Source organism: Psittacula echo (assembly GCF_963264785.1).
Source record: "Psittacula echo genome assembly, chromosome: 3".
Lineage (NCBI taxonomy): Eukaryota > Metazoa > Chordata > Aves > Psittaciformes > Psittacidae > Psittacula > Psittacula echo.
In genome coordinates this window covers 52,821,805-52,841,259 of record NC_137736.1, presented here as the reverse complement: position 1 = coordinate 52,841,259, position 19,455 = coordinate 52,821,805, and the positions used below count along the sequence as shown (strand labels likewise).

General features: G+C 37.3%; 1 protein-coding gene across 1 annotated transcript in view; it reads left to right on the top strand.

Moving 5' to 3' along the window:
* The window catches only part of STS (steroid sulfatase), a gene marked incomplete at its 3' end in the record, with an annotated part of 86,660 nt that overhangs the window by 44,863 nt on the left and 22,342 nt on the right, over nucleotides 1-19,455 (top strand). Inside the window, exons 7-9 of the mRNA XM_080612224.1 lie at nucleotides 1,252-1,389; nucleotides 13,196-13,355; nucleotides 16,173-16,294. Of these exons, the coding sequence (XP_080468350.1) occupies nucleotides 1,252-1,389; nucleotides 13,196-13,355; nucleotides 16,173-16,294 (420 nt within the window). The remainder of the gene's footprint in view (nucleotides 1-1,251; nucleotides 1,390-13,195; nucleotides 13,356-16,172; nucleotides 16,295-19,455) is intronic.

The following is a 19,455-nucleotide window of genomic DNA, read 5'->3' as shown; positions in this document are numbered from 1 at the left end:
GAATGCTATAACATTAAAAGACATGTAGAAATAGTAGCAATAAGGTAAGGTAACTACTCCTTATCCAGAAAGAAAGAGTATAGCAACAGAAATGTGATCTGAAAATCTTTAAAGAAGACTCCGTATTTCAAAGTTCTTTTCTCAGCCTCCTTGACACAATAATTGGGCATCAGCTGATGAATTAATTCTTAGTTGACAGGTGAGCAAATCAAAATTAACACTGAAATTGGACCGGTCTTGGATGTTTAAGTAAAAAGAGTAAAGATAAAATGGTTGTGAAGACAGAATTATCTTTATATGCTCTAAGATCCCTAAAGGACAAGGTTAAAGCTCATTTGCAGGCTGATGTGAAGAAGTATATTCTTAAACTTTGGTCATTTTCCAGGACCAATAATTTTAAATTCCATATGAAATTCACTGGAACAAGTTACAAAGAGCAGTTTCATTCTCCTTCATGCAGAAACCCTCTTTAAAGAACTCAATCTAAATAGGTTTGAATGTAATTTATGTGTCCTGCAAGGCTGTCTACAGTGCCAGTATGAGGAGTCCTTTGTGAAAAAGTAGCATAAGCCCATATAGCTTAGAGTTACAGAACACATCCATGTAGATTCCTCTTTTAAAAGGTGCATGTGTATGTATTAATTTGCACATTTTGAGTTTAGTTGATGTTTATTCTTATATCATGAGAAATTAGGGACTAATTAGTAGGTTTGATAACAAAACATGGGGCCTTCAGAAGTACTCCATACATTAACTTCCTTTTTTTCTTAGAATGTCTTATTCTAACATTCACACTGAGATTTTTGCCATGCTGCCTCTATAGGTTGCTAAGTGGCAAAGCTTTATCCCCTAACTATTAGCTCTATTCTGCATGCCGAGATCTCAGATATCCTGAGTGGTTTGAATCTTCTTGCTGAGGGATTTCCTTGGTTGAGAGCAACTGCTTCCAAAGGTCACTGGCTCCCTGTGGATTAGCCTTTTTCTCTGATGTGCTCAAATCCTCTTATTTTATGCTTCAAGTAAACCTGCAGCGATCGAACCATGGTCCTGATTGCAGCAAGGTTTCTGCAGTTGTCCCCTACTGTATGCTGCATGAGGCCAATCGCTACATATAATAATATTTATATGGAAAGTGATGTTAAAAAGGCATAAGGACAAAAATATTTGTATGTGCCAAGGCTAATGAAAAAGCCAGTTAAAGACATTAAAGCTGTTCTCTCTCTTTTTTTTTCTTTTTTTTTTTTTTTCTAGGGCAGATTCTGGATGTGCTGGACAAATATAATCTGAGTGATAAAACTCTCGTATACTTTACGTCTGACCAAGGGGCTCATGTGGAAGAAATCTCCAGTTCTGGAGAAGTACATGGAGGATACAATGGCATATATAAAGGTGAACTTTCTCTGGTGATTCTTAAAATCTCTGTCAGAAACTATAATCTCCTTGTTTTCACTCCAAAACTTTAACCTACTCTACGGCCAAGGTCAAAACTTGATTCCCTCATAGTAAACTTCTCCTGACTGTCATTCCAAATTTCAAACGTAGGTAGTAAATATAAGGGATTTACTTGTCAAATACAGCAGCTCAGCCAGAGTACATACTCAGCCAGAGCTTTGTGGAGTTTCAACACTAGCAAATATACTCCTGAACTGGGCAGAAATATAGCTTTGGAAGGATGTCAGTTCATAGTACTTACTATAATGGCCAGATAGCAGAATAGAATGGAAAAAAGGTGGTTTGTGAGCCACCAGGAATCATAATTACAAGTTAAATATCATGGAGTGAGTGGGATCACAGAAACAGAAGATACAGAGAAGATGGGAGAACAGAGTCCATTATATTCATTACAGAAAAAGTAGAAAAGGAACGTTAGGTTAAAAAAAGAAAAAATTCAGAGCTAGATTGAGTTTGGGATGGGCAAGTTCAACAACAGCCAGAAGAGGACAAGATTTTAAGCAGAAAATACTGAGAGAGTTTTGAAAGTAGTGCATAACACACTGAATTGAGGACTGATTTAGAAATGGAGAGACTTTAGTTAAAAGGACAGAGTTTAGTTGTATTCTTTTAGTGAGGGTCTTGAGGAGATTAGTACATAAAAATCTGTTTATTCCATGGAGACTGAAAATGCGTTTAGAGTCTACCTTATTGTAGTGTACTTTCTCCTGGTGATATCACACAGCAGTAGTGAAAGGAACTGCTTTTGTTGCAATATGGTGATTTGTAAAAAAGAAAAATTCCAGCTTAGCAAATAGCGTTCCTCAGTTTTTCTATTCCTATATCCCTGGCATGGTGATTCCCTTCAGTCGGTAGGAATGTACTACATCATTGAATATGTTTGAGAACATGGTTCCAACGTGGGGATTAAAATAATTATTGTCAGCAACATTTTTCTTTTTCTTTTTTATTTTTTTAAAGCAGACAAGAAGGGATAATAGAATGAGAGAATGAAGGATGTGGAGATGGAAAAATTCTGCTTGGTAGCATAGCATGGCTATAACATTCAGTCACAGACTGGTCATAATCAAAGATTATGATTATTCAGTTATAGACTGCTCATAGACCACATTATCAAATAGAAAATAAATTATTCCTTCTGACAAACCACTGAAAACAGTTTTCCAATGTGCAAGTAGTAGACACACAGCATTAGGAAAATGAATGTCAACATGTTGTTATAATCTCATTGAAACAGGGTAGGAATGCTTGTTTTTATTATTTTTAAGTAAATGTGATGAATATTCTTGTTGTTTTACCAGAGATAAAATTATTTTCATTCTTTCACTAAGAAGTGGCTATGTTCAGCTAGTTTTTCTACTCTTCTCTTTGTTGAACTTCATGAGGTTCCTTTTGGCTCGTTTCTCCAGCCTGTCAAGGTCCCTCTGGATAGCAGCACAACCACCAATGGATCAGCCATTCCTCTTAGTTATGTAACATCTGAAAAACTGCAAAAAGGAAGAAAAATAGACATATACAGTAAGCAATAACAATACAGTGAGGTTTTCAAATGAGAAGACTCTACGGTTTTTAGTCTATAGGTATCTGCCTGAGAAATGACCCTTATGTTTTAAAAGAGCTGTGTGTGAAGGAAATGCTACACAAGCAAAATGAGCAACACCAGTCATCAGGTTCCAAACTATCAGATGGGTCCCCTTCAGCTAACACCAGAGTGAAATGTATCTTGACTGTTAGCACATAGGCTTTACATAGTGATTTAAGTAATTAAGAAACCATATGGTTACATATCTGTAGCTGTAGGCACAGCCTGAGGGGTTTTAGAAGCTCTGAAAAATACTTACCTTCTAGAATGCCAGACATAAGATACAGGATAAATGTTGAGGCTGAATTAAAAAAGACAAATACACTGGGGAATATGTCTTCCTTAGGAACTTGATGATAGAATGGAGCATTTTCTATCAAGCATTGCAAAATTTTGTATTTATACTTGCAGAATGGAGAGCAATTTGAAATAAATCTGAATTAATAAAAAAATCTGACTTGATACGGTTATTTGGGAGTCATTTTTAATATTAATTGTGTGGTTTGTGGTTACCACCTATGCTATGCTGGCAAACTTACTGCACTATGGAATAGAAAATAATCACTATATAAGAAATAAAAAAAATATTGTATGAGAGACATTCTTAATAAAATAGAAATAAATCAAAAGTAAGTTGAATATACTTCTAACTTTTAAAAATATAATGAATTCTGCTTTATCTTCCACTCTTTCCGTCTCCATATCCGTCCTCAATTTATCAAGTATATTACGGATCATCTTTAGAATCATAGAATAGTCAGTGTTGGAAAGGACCTAAAGATCATCTACTTCCAGCCCCCCTGACATGGGCAGGGACACCTCACACTAAATCTTCAAAGCGGATGAAGTAGAAGTGATCAATCAATTGCATAATTAACAAGACTTTATCCATATTAAAAGTCATGTACAATAAACAGTGTTAGAGGTCTGTAGGTCTGTACATCTCTGCAAGATTTAATGGACATCAGACCCGTGAAGGCCTAGGTCTCCGGCACTGATATAGCAATATGTCAAAAAGAAAAAGCTGAAGGTCTATCTTTATGCTGCTTGTGCTTCAAGCACTAGGAGTTTGCTCCATCTGATAAGTAGTTTACAAAGCTGTGAGACATGCGCGTCCTTTTTTCTTCTACCAGAGATTGTCTCTGCTAGACAACCTCCACTACTTATCTTTTTGCACATGAGAACTCAACAAATCTCCACAATTCAAACTCACTAATTTGTCTTGATATCTGGCCAAATGAGCACCAATAATAAATTTCAAGAGGAGTTTGGAGAGTTAGGCTAATGCTGCAAGACTGAATGCAGAATGGGGAAATTGCTTTTGAAGGTTTTATTACTCTGGGTTCTGACTGTGCAACAGTCACCATAAATTTGTATAGACCTTGAAATTAGAAACCCGAGCTAACATAGTGTTTAACTACTTGCTGTCATTTACATTTACAGTTTCTCTCTTCAATATCCTTTTCCAGAAGACATTATATAGTAATATTGCAGTGATGGATCAAAATCATGGCCTATGTTTTCAACGGCCTTTTTCTGGCAATTACCAGGATACTTCCTTGGAGGAAGGTGCAGGAGCTGTGTAGTAAATAAAGAAGGTCCCTAAGAAGATATTTTCCTAATCCCAGATAGTATAACCTTGGTTTAAGTTGTGAAACCTGTCAATTTAGATTCTACAAAGAACTTTAGCATTAGTTGTATAAATGCTAGGAAGATGAAATACCACTTCAAGTCTTTCTAAATTCTTAGCATAGCCTCAGTCATTTGTCAATGAGAGCATTTACTGTTTTGAAATGGGGCTGTTGCAAATTTAATTGAACATCTTGAAGTTTAATACTGTTTCCTCATTGATATAGGATAAAGGAGGAAAAACTTATTATAACTTCCCCAGCTTCCCTTTTTTTTATATACTTTTATTATGCCTCTTTCTCTTTAATACCTCATTCAGAAAAGAATTGTCTCTCCAGTCTCTCTCTTTAGTCTTAACTGATGAGGGTTTTTTTGTCCCTAATTTTTCATTATTTTTGTCCTTGAACTCTTTCTAATTGCACAATATTTTCTTTTAAAATGGTTTTGCAAGTATTGCCTTTCACGTTTTGCCACTACCTGTTTGTATACTTACTTGTTAATATTATCCATTAGATACTATAGATTGACTATTGTCTTTGTATCTTACTAATTACAGATGTGCATTAAGCATTAGTCTTTGCATAGGTCCTTTTTCTTAAGTATGCAGTGAATGTTATGGTATGAATAACTAAGGCCATAGACCTTAGTTAGAATACTTAGAATAAGTAATTTTTATTCTGATGGTCGTTTGTTCTGCAAATACTTTTATAGATTTTGAACCTGCATCTTCTTTCCTGTTCCATCCAGCTTGAAGTCCATTATCTTTTCTTCTGAATTTTATCAACGTGTCATACATGGACTTTTCAATTCCACAGCTCACTTCCCTTCCAAAACTGAAGTAAATATATTAAAATAGCAAGGGATGTAATGCAGAGTAGCATCAAGGTACCTTAATATTTTTGCATAGTGTCACAGACTGTTTGTTTTATCTCTTTGTTTCCTGCCTGTTACTCAGATTTTGATTCATGACAACCTTTTGTCTCCTGGCCCATGATTTATGTTCCTGAAGCTGTTTCTGAAGGTCCTTTTCAAAGATCTTTCAAAGGTTGAAGTCTGGATACAGCCTCTGAAACAAAAAATAGTAGCTATTTCAGTAAGAATTTTTTTCCAATAACTCAAGACTTTCTTACCTGAACTCCTGAAGAACTCCTGGGTACATACGTGATAATGCATTTTTCCTGGTTACTTAGTATTTTGGTCAGAAACTGATCAGAGAAAGAAACCTAGTAGTTCCTTTGGACTTAGTGGTTCTTTGAGTCATTTGGGCCAGTTATTTTCTTTGGAAACTTCAAGTTTGTGATTTTTTTTTTTTTTTTTTTAAATTTTTGTTTCTGTGTATTTCTTTGTTTCTGTGTATCTTCCTGTCTATCTCTTTATCTTTCATATCAGGTAACTGAATGATTTTTTAATATATTGTCCTGTAAGTCATATTGGATGTATAATTTATAACCTCTAAGTTGTTTATAACATAAAAGTTATGATTTATAACACATAAATTAGGGTAGTTTTCACCCTGTTAAAATTAACATTTTCAGATTAAAATATGGCAACTGTTGTGTTTAACTGAAGTCTCTTAAAACTTTCTAAGGTATTTTTCCAAGATTTTTGTTTGGTTGATTGATTGGTTGTGGGTTTTTTTGTTTTCTGTGATATCTCTGTGTTGAAAGGTATGGAACTTTGGGGTATTGTTTTTGAATGTGATATGCAGGATACCTGCACTGACTTCTTCTTATGTGTTTTTCACTTGCTTTCTCATTATTATGACATCTGCAATTTAAGCATGTCCATTTGAGCTAGTCATCTTAGCTTTCCTTTAGGAACTACCTAAGGTTAGTTTTCCAAAATACTTTAGATCTCTGTTTTAGGATAAGATGAATAGAATATTTGCTCAATTGAATAAACACACTGTTTAAGATGGTCTTAAGGATGCCATTATATTCTTATTTGGTGCCCTGAGATATTGAATCTAATTATATTGTAGTAAGTTTTATTTAGTTGCTTAATTACTTATTTCTTGAATAAGTTTTATAAAATTGTGCTATAAAATGCTTCTCTTCCATTACATACTTTATAGCAGTAAACAGTAAAGGCATAAAAATCTTTTCTCCATACCTTTTAGCATTATACTATTTCACTGGTACATATTCAGACAGTGGAAATCCTCCCTCATTGTCAGTTGTTGACATCTATTCCACTCTGTTACGTGTGGGATTTTCTGTGAAGTCTCCTTGTACCTCTTATTGAAGCTTATTATTTTTATATAATTTATTATACTGTTGTAATAAGTTCATTCATCAGTGTTTCTTGAAGCTAATAGTAAACATTTTTCCTATCTATAAGCCACAGAATAATCAAGCTGACCATTACTCTGGCCTCAGGAACTCTGCTATTGCATATTTAGTGATATTAGTTGGAGTTTCCTCTTTGATTATAATGACAGCTGGAACTGAGCTTTTGTTTCAAATGTACTGTATGTTTATATTTTCTCTGAAGCAATCCAGATTTTTATATAATCAATCCGTCTTGTAATTTTAACTGAAACAGAAAATATCTTTAGAAACCCTCTCATTTGATTGAAAGACAGGTCAGATTCATCCAAATGAGCTATATCTGATACATTCACCTGTACAAGAAATGCTCAAGTTGAAAATTAACAAAGGTATATAAACCAGATTAAAAATCAGTAAAATAGTGAACTTGCCACTGAAAAGAAATTGCTGTTTGATCATTTACTAAGGTAACGAATAGTAGCATGAAGTCCACTACAGGTGGGTAGAATAATTAATTTCCTCTCATTTTTCTGTCGTTCAAGAGAATTAATTGGGTTTGGAAGCTTTGTTTTTAGAAGAATATAAGAAGGACAGAAAGGGCAGTATGGTTATAACCCAAATGATCTAAGAAAGTTATTTTAAATAGTTTTTGTCATTCATCATTCAAAATATTAATAGTGATATACCACAGAGTTCTCCTTTATATATCATCTTTTGTAAAAGCTCTATTCCCAGAGTTCAGTAATAGCAGTCAATTTAAACCAGAGGGAGAAAAAAAGATATATTCTCATAGCTAAGATTTAAAATGAGGTTAAAATGGAAATTTGGCATCGTGTTGTGGATGACTGCAGAGAGTTATGTCTGTACTTAGTCTGCTCCTGCAGAATTTTCAGGAAAGGTAAATGTAGGCTATTGTTCAATATAGCACTGAAGGGTACAACTACTCAGAAAGCATAGATAGCTAAGCATGAAAATACAGCCTGAGGTGTTTTATGCTGTTTTAAAAATATTTTTAGAAGAATTTAAGAGAAGAAAAATAATATACAGCTAGGCTGCCTAGAGTTTGCTGGGCATAAAGACTACTAGGTTGCTGCCTTTTCTCTGTTTCAGTGTTGCCAAGTCCAAGCAAAATACAAAACTAATCAGTCAGATCCTTAAATATCAAAATATTTTATTTTAAAATAATGACCTGCTGTGATTTTTTTTTTATTTTCCTTCAAATATTTTAGCTATTTGGATGTTTGATTCACGTTTCAAGCATTAGTAGTGAAACCTTGGTTGTTTTTTTTTTAAAGAAAAAAAAATTTAGCTAGCTTGAACAATGTTTAACAGCTGGAGTTTTAAAGACAATGTATATCAAGGGATTTGTAATCATATCATATCATTAAGCAACTATAGTGATGTCAGTAAAACTAGTTCTAATGAAGATGAACACCATGTAGGCATAGATAATAAAAGACAGTCTTCCGCAATGGACCTGTAATTCCTGCCCTGGTTCCTTGCTATTCCTAACCTCCAGAGATATAAAAAAATTATGCTCCAATTAGTCTTTTGATAGGAAAACATCAGTCACTTCTTCATAGACATAAGTGAGGAGATAGCCCTGCTGTGGAGTCCATTTTGCTTTTTGTACCTCACAGCAGGGTGGCTGAGTTTGCACCTTTTTGCACCCTTTGTGCTTGGGTAATGTGCAAGTTTTTTGTCCTGTTCTGTAATGACTCAAGAAAATTGTGCTGTGAACCTAGGAGCTGTGAAAGTGATCCAATATCTAGGTTTTAAGAATTTCAAAGTGTGGGAATGGAATTCCACTTATCTTGAAATTGCTCTGTCTTCAGATTACACAGAATGCAACAATAAAACAAGAATTTCTTTGGACAATCCAGTCTGCCTAGCACTGTGACTAGGTTCAGACAGGTATAGAGAAATAAAGGAAACCTTGCACTAAAAGCTACCTGCGGTATAGATCAGCTGAGTTTTCTGTCTCTCCATACTGTCCATCCAACAAGCTGCTGTGACGTGTACACAGAACTAAGATCCATCTCATGAACTAAATCATCTTCCTAGCATAGCTATTCACTGAAAATATCTTAATTTGAGGATACCTGTAATTTTATGTCCTTTTACTTGTCTTGAATTTTATTCAGATTTAACTATTCCCTTCTCAGTAGGATTTTCTGTGAACCATAGTTCTGTCAGGATATTAATATTAACACTTTCCTGCTAAGTAACACATAATCCTCACCAGACTTTTAAAAACCTAATGACTGTTGTACATGGGTAGAGGCATTTTTTCTACAGTCCATTGACATCTACCGTGGTCTCAGCTGTATTAACAACCAATCGTCATACTGTTACACACACAGTATCACAGTATGTTAGAGATTGGAAGGGACCTCAAGAGATCATCTAGTCCAATCCCCCTGCCAGAGCAGGAACACCTAGATAAGGTTACACAGGAATGTGTCCAGGCGGGTTTTGAATGTCTCCAGAGAAGGAGACTCCACAACCTCCCTGGGCAGCCTGTTCCAGTGTTCTGTCACCCTCACTGAGAAGAAGTTTCTTCTCAAGTTTAAGTGGAACCTCTTGTGTTCCAGTTTATACCCATTACCCCTTGTCCTATCATTGTTTGCCATTGAGAAGAGCCTGGCTCCATCCTCATGACACTCCTCCTTTATATATTTATATACACTAATAAGGTCCCCCCGCAGTCTCCTCTTCTCCAAACTATAGAGACCCAGCTCCCTCAGCCTTTCCTCATAAGGGAGATGCTCCACTCCCTTAATCATCTTAGTTGCCATGCGCTGGACTCTCTCCAGCAGGTCCCTGTCCTTCTTGAACTGAGGGGCCCAGAACTGGACACAATATTCCAGATGCGGTCTCACCAGGGCCGAGTAGAGGGGAAGGAGGACCTCTCTCGACCTACTGACCACCCCCCTTCTAATACACCCCAGGATGCCATTGGCCTTCCTGGCCACAAGGGCACAGTGTTGGCTCATGGTCATCCTGCTGTCCACTAGGACCCCCAGGTCCCTCTCCCCTACACTACTCTCTAACAGGTCGTTCCCCAACCTATACTGGAACCTGGGGTTGTTCCTGCCCAGATGCAGGACTCTACACTTTCCCTTGTTATATTTCATCAAGTTTCTCGCTGCCCAACTCTCCAGCCTGTCCAGGTCCCGCTGGATGGCAGCACAGCCTTCTGGCGTGTCAGCCACTCCTCCCAGCTTAGTGTCATCAGCAAACTTGCTGACAGTACACTCAATTCCCTCATCTAAATCATTGATGAATATATTAAATAATACTGGTCCCAATACTGACCCTTGAGGCACTCCACTAGATACAGGCCTCCAACTGGACTACGCCCCATAGACTATAACTCTCTGGCTTCTGTCCTTCAGCCAGTTCGCAGTCCATCTCACTACCTGATCATCCAGGCCACACTTCCTCAATTTAGCTATGAAGATGCTGTGGGAGACTGTGTCAAATGCTTTGCTGAAGTCAAGGTAGACCACATCCACTGCTCTGCCATCATCCATCCACAATGTTATTTCCTCATAAAAGGCTATGAGGTTGGTCAAGCATGACTTCCCCTTGGTAAAGCCATGTTGACTGCCCCTCATAACCCTCTTATCGTTGACATGCCTTAAGATGGCATCAAGGATAAGGTGTTCCATCACTTTCCCAGGGATGGAGGTGAGGCTGACCGGTCTATAGTTACCCAGGTCCTCCTTCTTGCCTTTTTTGAAGACTGGAGTGACATTTGCTTTCCTCCAGTCCTCAGGCACCTCTCCCGTTTCCCAAGACTTGGTAAAGATGATGGAGAGTGGTCTAGCAATGACTTCCGCCAGTTCCCTCAGCACCCGCGGGTGCATCCCATCTGGACCCATGGATTTATGGATGTCCAGATTGCTCAACTGGTCCCTAACCCATTCCTCATGGACTAAGGCAAACTGCTCCAGTGACCTGACTTCATCTGAGGTCTCAGGAGTACAGGGTTCTTCAGGACTGCCTCCGGCAGAGTAGACTGACACAAAGAAGGCATTCAATAACTCTGCCACCTCTGTATCTTCTGTCACCAGGGCACCCATCCCATTCACCAGTGGGCCAACCTTGCCTCTGGTGTTAGTTTTATCAGCTATGTATTTGAAAAAGCTCTTTCTGCTGTCCTTGACCCCTCTTGCCAGATTTAATTCTAAGGAGGCCTTAGCCATCCTAGCTGCCTTCCTACATCCTCTAGCAGCAGCCTTATATTCCTCCCGAGTGGCCAGCCCCTCCTTCCATGACCTATAAACTCTGCTCTTCCACTTGAGCATACCCAGTTCATACCCTGTTGGGTGAACACTTCTTTCTCCTAGGTGATAGGCATTTTAAATCTCACCAAACAACACAAAAATAAACATAAATCTACATTTTCTTTGGATTTTTCTTTTTTAAAATTGGATTTTCTACAAGTGTAAATAAAAATAATGCAAGTATCTCTTTCCTGAGTTTTAGGATAGGAAACCACATGCTTTATTGTGAGAATGGAATTGCATCTGACGCAGTGACAAGAGTAAATTTTTCAGGCTGCTCTAAAAGACAGATAGTTGTGCTCAGCTCTGAACTTGGCACTGCTTTCCAAAAACAACTAAAGCACAGTTTGTTGCTTGATGTAATGTTGGATATTAGAAAGTCTGAGTTTTCTGATTTTGGACTAGATAACTACGTGTCCCTGACTATTCAATATTATGAATTCTGATAAAGCCCATGAAAAAAGTAACCAAAAATTTTGTATAACAAAGAATCATGAGCTAAAGATTTTTCAGCCACAAGACTGTGTGTATATATATATGTGTGCATATTTATATATAGGATAAAGATCTATGCAAAAGAGAATTTTCTCTCCTGAAATTGCTACTTGCCTTTATGAACAGTGAAAAACCTGTAGAAAACCTTACTGAGCAGTGAAAAAGCTGCAGAAAAACAGCTGGATTCTGAATCCCCCAATGCTCAAATAGGAGGAGTCATTAAGATCATTGAGGGGTCAGTAAGGTAGGCAGTATGTATGGCAAGGCCTGGGCTTGACACCAAATATATTAACATGTATGTGGTGTTTCAAAGGTCTAAGAGGCTGAGGAGACAGAACTGTTGAAGTACTTTTTTGTAGTATTTTGTTCTTTTGTGGGTTTTTTACTTAAAAAAAGGGAGATATGAAAAAATATGCTTATAGTAGTTTTTGTCAGAACCCTGAATTGCTGTTTGATTCAGTTAATGGTAGGGGTTCAACAGACATATTTCTCTTCTTTCGGATGTTGCTATTATATAAACCAACCTCAATTTAGTTGTAAATGCCTGGCCCTGACCACGCTTAACCACATCCAAAACTCATCTCTGTGAGATTTTTTTTCCAAAGTGATATATGAATTTCAAAGATCAACCTGAAGTGCTGTACATATTCACATGACTGTAAGACATTAATCATAGAACATGTGATAGCTCTTCATACAGAGCTGTTAAATCATATATTAAGTAATGGTAGTAATATGGCAAAGACATTGCCCTTCTGTAAGGATTTCAGATGGGCTGGCCAGTGATGGATTTTGTAGAAACAAAGAAAATGGCTGCAATGTAGTGTTGAATGCAATCAGTTGATAGTGCATTTGATGCAACTGTGTTTGTTTAGAAGTCAAAAAGGTCTCTTCACAACAAACTGAGATCTACCATCCTTGCGGCTAATTTCAATTCTCCTATTGCATTGGAGAATTCCGTAACATACTTAAATTAGTACTTCTATCTAAAGTCATTAGGCACCCTTTCAATATCTTTATTAAAATATGTCTATATATATCTTATCTTTATAGCTTATATCTTTAAAACATCTATATCTTCTCTGGTTTCATACCTCAGACATATAGGCATACCTCAACTTATTTTCAGTTCCTGTTTTTTGGTTATACCTTCACGTAGCTATGTGTCACACTAAGCAAAGTTCTATCTTAAGATGCCTACAAGGTGCCTTTTTATCTCCTACATCTGTTACTTAATTTTGTTTGTAAACTAAACACATTTTATAAGCTCTAATATATATTAGTAGATTTACTATGAGAAAAGTACTGATTGCATGTGGAAAATCTAAACCTAGCAAACTGAAAATAAGATAAAGCATTTGATGAAAAGATTCTAGACAGACAGAATGCTTGATACTTGGAAATTGAATTTTATGGGGTGGCTATTTTTATAAGAAGAAATTGATTTCTTAGCAAACAAAACTTACGTTTTTCAGGTGGAAAATCAACGAACTGGGAAGGAGGTATTCGTGTACCAGGGCTCCTTCGTTGGCCTGGAATGATACAGGCTGGTGCCTATCTTGATGAACCAACAAGTAACATGGATATATTTCCTACCGTAGTCAAACTTGCTGAGGCACAGTTACCCTCCGACAGGTATGCTCTGCAGTCATCTTTGTTTTGGAGGAAGTCTCATGAGTGTTTTATACATTCTGGTGATGTCTATTAAGATAGAGGTGGAAAGGAAAAGAAAAAAATAGAGTTTAAAAGCACTATTTTTGTGATCACTCACAGTAGTATGCTCTCTCTTTTAATATTGACATACTTAAAGATTTTGCAGAAACATGATATGTAAATACAGCTTAACTTGTAGAACAAGCACCAAGCAAAAAGAAGAAAATACAGCTGTTGTGGTTTAAACCCAGCTGGTAACTCAGTGCCATGCAGCTGTTCTTTCACCCCCGCCTTACCCTCTTCCTGGGTGGGATGGGGAGGAGAATTGAAAGAATGTAAACCCCACCACTGAGGTAAGAAAACAGGTTTGCCTGAGTAACTATCATCGGGTAGATTCCATACATGCCAACTGCATCCCATCCTGGAAGTAGCAGCTGCATTTTAACCTAAGGTTTCCTTAGTGTTATAACTTTGTGGGACTGGGGTGAGGTGGTCTAATTTCCCCCATTTCTCCCATTTTCCCACAGCCCTCCCACCCCTCCCAGTTTATATACTGGGCATGATGTGCTGTGGTATAGAATACCCCTTTGGCTAGTTTGGGTCAGGTGTCCTGCCTCTTATCCTTCCTGTCTTCTCACTGGCAGGGGATGAGACTGAAAACTCCTTAATCAGGGTAAGTGCTACTTAGCAGCAACTAAAACGTGGGTGTGTTATCAGCATTGTTCTCAGACTAAAGCCAAAACACAGCACTGCCAGCTACTAAAAGGAAAGTTAACTCCATCTCAGCCAAAACCAGAACAAGCACCAAGAGTGACATACTGTCAAATCAGGCCTTGGAATTATTTCCTAAAATCAAAAATGAATGTCTGTGTTTTGCATGAGTGAATGTGGTAGAAAAGGAACTGCAAGTGTAAATTGAACTTTACGAGGTCAACCTTGGCCTGCTTAGTATAACAAAATACATCAAAATGCCAGCTAGGCTTTTCTCACAGTTTTTAGGTTTTTTTATTCTCTACTGAAATTAGTGAAAATAATTCGTTACAGAGTTTTGAAGCCTGATAAGAAAACTGGACGTCTAAAATTCGTAAGATGCTTTATTGTCACTCCTACGTACCTGTGTTTTGTCTTGTTCAGAAGATACCTAGCCTCAGCAGCAAGATGCCTCCACCTATAGTCTCTTGCCATCCAAATCCAATAAATAGAGAAACCTGCTGATATGCATATGCTTTGAAAACATCTACCACACACAAACGGCTTCTGAGCACAAAGCATCCAGAATCCCTGTGGGGAAAACCAGTGATGAGCAGAGACACTCTGCTAATGATGATTCATTTAATGCTTGAAGGAAATGTCAGGGCAGGACATGTGTAAGACATGAAAAATTAGTCAGGCTGGTCTTGAGAGATGCCCTACAAGAAGTAACTCTGTAAAGCATTTCAGATTGTTCTTAATGGGGGCAGATCTTATGCACTTTGTGTTCATATTGCTTGAGTGAAAACCAAGCACAGATGTTTTATTTTGATTTCTGATAGAAATCCCAATTTACTTGTGTACCTTCCACTTGCAAGTTGCTCTATTCTGATTCTTCTGTGTAGACTAGATGCTGTAATTACTGCTTCACTGGTGGGTCAGGAAGAAAAGTCTCCCATACCCTCTGAAACCAGCAGTTGTGGGAATGCAAGAGTACAGGAGACATCCTTTTCCCTATCAACATGCTGAAGAACAAAAAGTGTACAATTGGCATGCATCTGTCCTGCTCCCAGCTTGACAGTGAGCAAGTCAAGGGACAAAACAAAAGTGCATTACTCAGGCAAGAAAACACGACAGATGGAAAATGAGAAAGACTCTAATTCAACAGACTCCCACAGGCAGGGATGCACCCAGAAAGCAGTTATTGGACAGTATAGCTTTAAAAATTCCAGGATGTTTTCCTGCCCATCCTTTGAGAAGTGTCCTATGCAGAATGGTGCCTTTGCATACAATTGCTGCCAAGAATTTTATACATATAATAGGCTTAAAAAAGTGAAGTTAGTACCTATGTTGTAATAGTTACACTAATGTGAAAAGGGTTTTACACAGTAATGAAAATTAACATAGACATTATTGAACTTTGAAAAAAGTTTCAAAAAGTTTTTGTGAGAAGTTGCTCAAAGTGCGTGAAAAAATTAACTACTGAACTGTATGTCAGTAAAAAAATTTCTTGTAGAACTTCTTGTAACATTTGTAATTCACACAGGTCTAAAGTACAGATTGTGATTTCTTCCTTGCCAGCTGATTTCAGCAATTCAAAGGCTTTTCTATAACACATATTTAGACATAGTTCATTTCCAACTTCGAAATTACTTCTGTTTCAAATCCTGGCATACATAATTTGCTGAACAGAGTTCTTACCATTACTTCGGGGGATGCTAACACAACACAGCATGTTTTTCTCTTGTTTTAGGGTTACTTTGGCCAAATTAGTCCCAAGCAGTTTTAGCAGGTATACATGGAGGGCTGTGTTGTCACAATTTATTCATGAATGTGTGGTCATTTTCTCAGAAAAAAGTAAAGAAAAAAAAAAAAAACATTTGTTGAGGAAACAAACTTTCTTCATGGCAAAATGTAAAAGTTGAATTAAATAATGTCAAAAAAAAAAAAAAAGGGAAAGAGCACCTGAAGGTTTTTCTCCAAACTGACCAACTGGAAGTGGCTGTTCAGATTTGTTTTCTTAAGTAATGGAAATGCAGAGTTATGAAATCTTTTCAGTAAAGTGAAGTTTGAGATAATCTTCTGATTTTGAAATGCTTTCTTACTCAGAATTATTGATGGACATGATCTGATGCCCTTACTTCAAGGAAAAGTTACCCAATCCAACCATGAATTTCTCTTCCATTACTGCAATGCATATTTAAATGCAGTGCGCTGGCATCCAGGAAACAGTAAGTAAACTTGCTTATTCACATTTTAAATATTTAATTTAATTTTTATTGCAGCTTGAAAAGAATCAGGAAAAAGCCTTCGGCTATAGTAACAAAAGTTTATTTAAAATATCTAGCCTCTTAAATTCTTTTCCATTTTTATTTTTGCTAGAACACACCTATTCACCATTTTAACATTTAGCATTAGGTTTTTGCTATGCATTAATGTTACATATCAATACAATACTGAGATCTATGGTATCTGAAACTAATTTTGCTTGAAAGATAGTCTGTGTTATAGAATTAAGTAGTCACGTTTAACTGTTATGTCTTCCTGAAAATATTATTGCTGAATAACAACACAAGTATGATGACAGAATGGCCATTTTTATTACTGGAATTGCAAAGTATAGGGGAATCATTGAGTCAAAGTCATAATAATACAATAAATAAATACAATATTATAGAGTTTCTTTTCATGCTTTTTGTGAACAATATAATTCCACTTTTAGGCCAAGGAAAAGGCATTTCCCATTGATTTGCTTCTTTTTAACTAACAACTTGCTGTTTCTGGTATCAACTTCCACATTAACAAATGCATATTTCCCTTTCTATAAATCTATAAATACCAAATGAAGTCAAATACACATTTGTCTCATCGCAGTTGACACTCAAAATGACAACTTGTGTTACAGCTTCAGAATGATGGTCCAAGACAAGCTTTGATGTAGCATTTTAGGACAGTGATAGGACATTTTAGTGTAGTGACAGGACAAGGAGGAATGTCTTTAAACTGAAAGAGGGTTGATTTAGGTAGGTCAGATATTAGGAAGAAGTTCTTTAGTGTGAGAGTGGTGAGGCACTGGAATAGGTTGCCCAGAGAAACCGTGGCTGCCTTTTCCCTGGAAGTGCTCAAGGCCAGTTCGTATGGGGCTTTGAGCAATCTGGTCTAGTGGAAGGTGTCCCTGCCCATGGAAGGGGGGTTGGAACTAGATGATCTTTAAAGTCCCTTCCAACTCAAACCATTCTTCGATTCTATGATTTTTTTTTGTTTAAGTACCTTGGGAAAGGACTTGCTTAAGAGTTAGTGGACAAACTTAAAGTAAGTTGGAAACTTTGTCTTCTATGTCGTCTGTAGGCTGACTTTTTACCTGACTCTCTTACTTTAAACTAGGCAAAGTGAAAATATTGCCCATAGTATTTATTTACCACTTCTTTGCCTATATATCTTGATTTCAGTAAATAGTTTTAAGAAAGAACCAAGCAATGAAGATGTGTTTATCTAATACCATTTTGTATCTAAGGTTGGATGAAATTATGCTGCCTTATGATGAGAAGTAGGCAGACCCCCAGTTGGGCAGAGAAGCTTTTTCTCTCAAACATACACCTTTGTAAGATGAAGTACTGCCTGTCTGAAGAAAGGCTCAGCTTTGTTATCATTGAAGGATATGGGCAATGAAGGGAAGCAATGATGGGGGACTAGTATGTTGTACTTACATGAGGGGCAACAATGTAGACTGTTTCTCCCTTTATCCTTTCCCCAAGGCAATCAAAAGACAAAGTCCAGTCAGAATCTGGCAATAATGTTTTCATAACACTGATGTGACTTTTTTATGGAAGGTTGTCATGGTCTAACCCCAGCTGGCAACTAAGCACCACACAGCTGCTCACTCACTCACTCCTAGTGGAACGGGGAAGAGAATCAGAAGGGTAAAAGTGAGAAAATTCATGTGTTTTGACAGTTTAACAGGTAAAGCAAAAGCCACTCACACAAGCAAAGCAAAACAAGAAATTTATTCTGCTTCCCATGGGTAGGCAGGTGTTTGGCCATCTCCAGGAAAGCATCATGTGTGACAGTTACTTGGAAAGACAAATGCCATCACTCCAAACGAACCACTCTCATTCTTTTTTCCCCAGCTTTAAATGCTGAGCATGATGTCACACAGTATGAAATATCCCCTGGGTCAGTTGGGGTCAGCTGTCGTGGCTGTGTCCCTTCCCAGCTCCTTGTGCACCCCCAGCCTGCTTGCTGTGGGCATGGTGTGAGGAGCAGAAAAGGTCTTGACTCTGTGTAAAAACTGATCAGTTACAGCTAAAACTCCCTGTGTTATCAACACTGTTTCCAGCACAAATCCAGTACACAGCCCCACACTAGCTTCTATGAAGAAAAGTAACTCTATCCCGGTCAAAACCAGCACAAAGGGGTTTTGATATACTACCTTGTCAGCCTACAGTGTAGTGTGAGAGCAGACAATAGTCGAATACTCCTCTCTACTCTGTTTTGTACAGGTCTGGGAGTGCTCAACACCTTCTTCTTTCTTACGTGTCCGAGCTCAGATTCCTTTTCCGTGTAGACAATGCAACCATATTTGTAAAGATATTTGTTGCAGTCAGCTAAATGTTTGGCCATTTATCTCTCTCCTATGTGTTATTCTTGTATAGAGATAAATATAGTTTCATTACAGCTGTACGCACCTGATGCTATCTGCATTGCTGTGAGTACTCGTGGAAAAATGAGTATGGTTGTTTTTTCTTCTGATATCTCAGCAGCTCTATATGAAGCAACTGATAATAAGTGCCTTATATTCCTAGAGTATTTTTGTCTTCTAGCCTCCCATCACAGATCACCCTTTACTGATAATCTCAGAGTCTATCTGCAGTCACTATTTCTTATACTGTTAAGTGATATTATACTAAGTGAAAATGATCACAGGTAAAGCAGAAATATAATGTAATGCTCTCTACACACCCTCCACCCCTTTTTTCCTTTATTTTTTTTTTCCTGGAAAAACGATTATTTCAAACATTTAATTCAAAATGTTGCAGAGCTTTTGCCTAGCAGCAAAGAACTAAATTAGAAGGATCCTATAGCAACAGTTCATTCCCTATACTTAGGAATACATTCAAGAAAGTTAATGAGGCCATGTTCATTAAAGACAGACTAGAAAGCTGGAAAATTATGCAACTCTCACTTTACCTCAGCATGCTACTATTATCAGTTACAAGACTGTAAGTCTTCAGGGTTTTATCATCTTTCCTAACTGCACATGTATTCCATGTCTAACACAATTTATGGCCTAAATATTTACCCTGTTCCTCCATGAGCACACACATTTTTCAGTATCCAGAAATGATTGTAGGATCTGTCATGTTTTAGTTGCACCTTGCCAATAGTCAGGCAA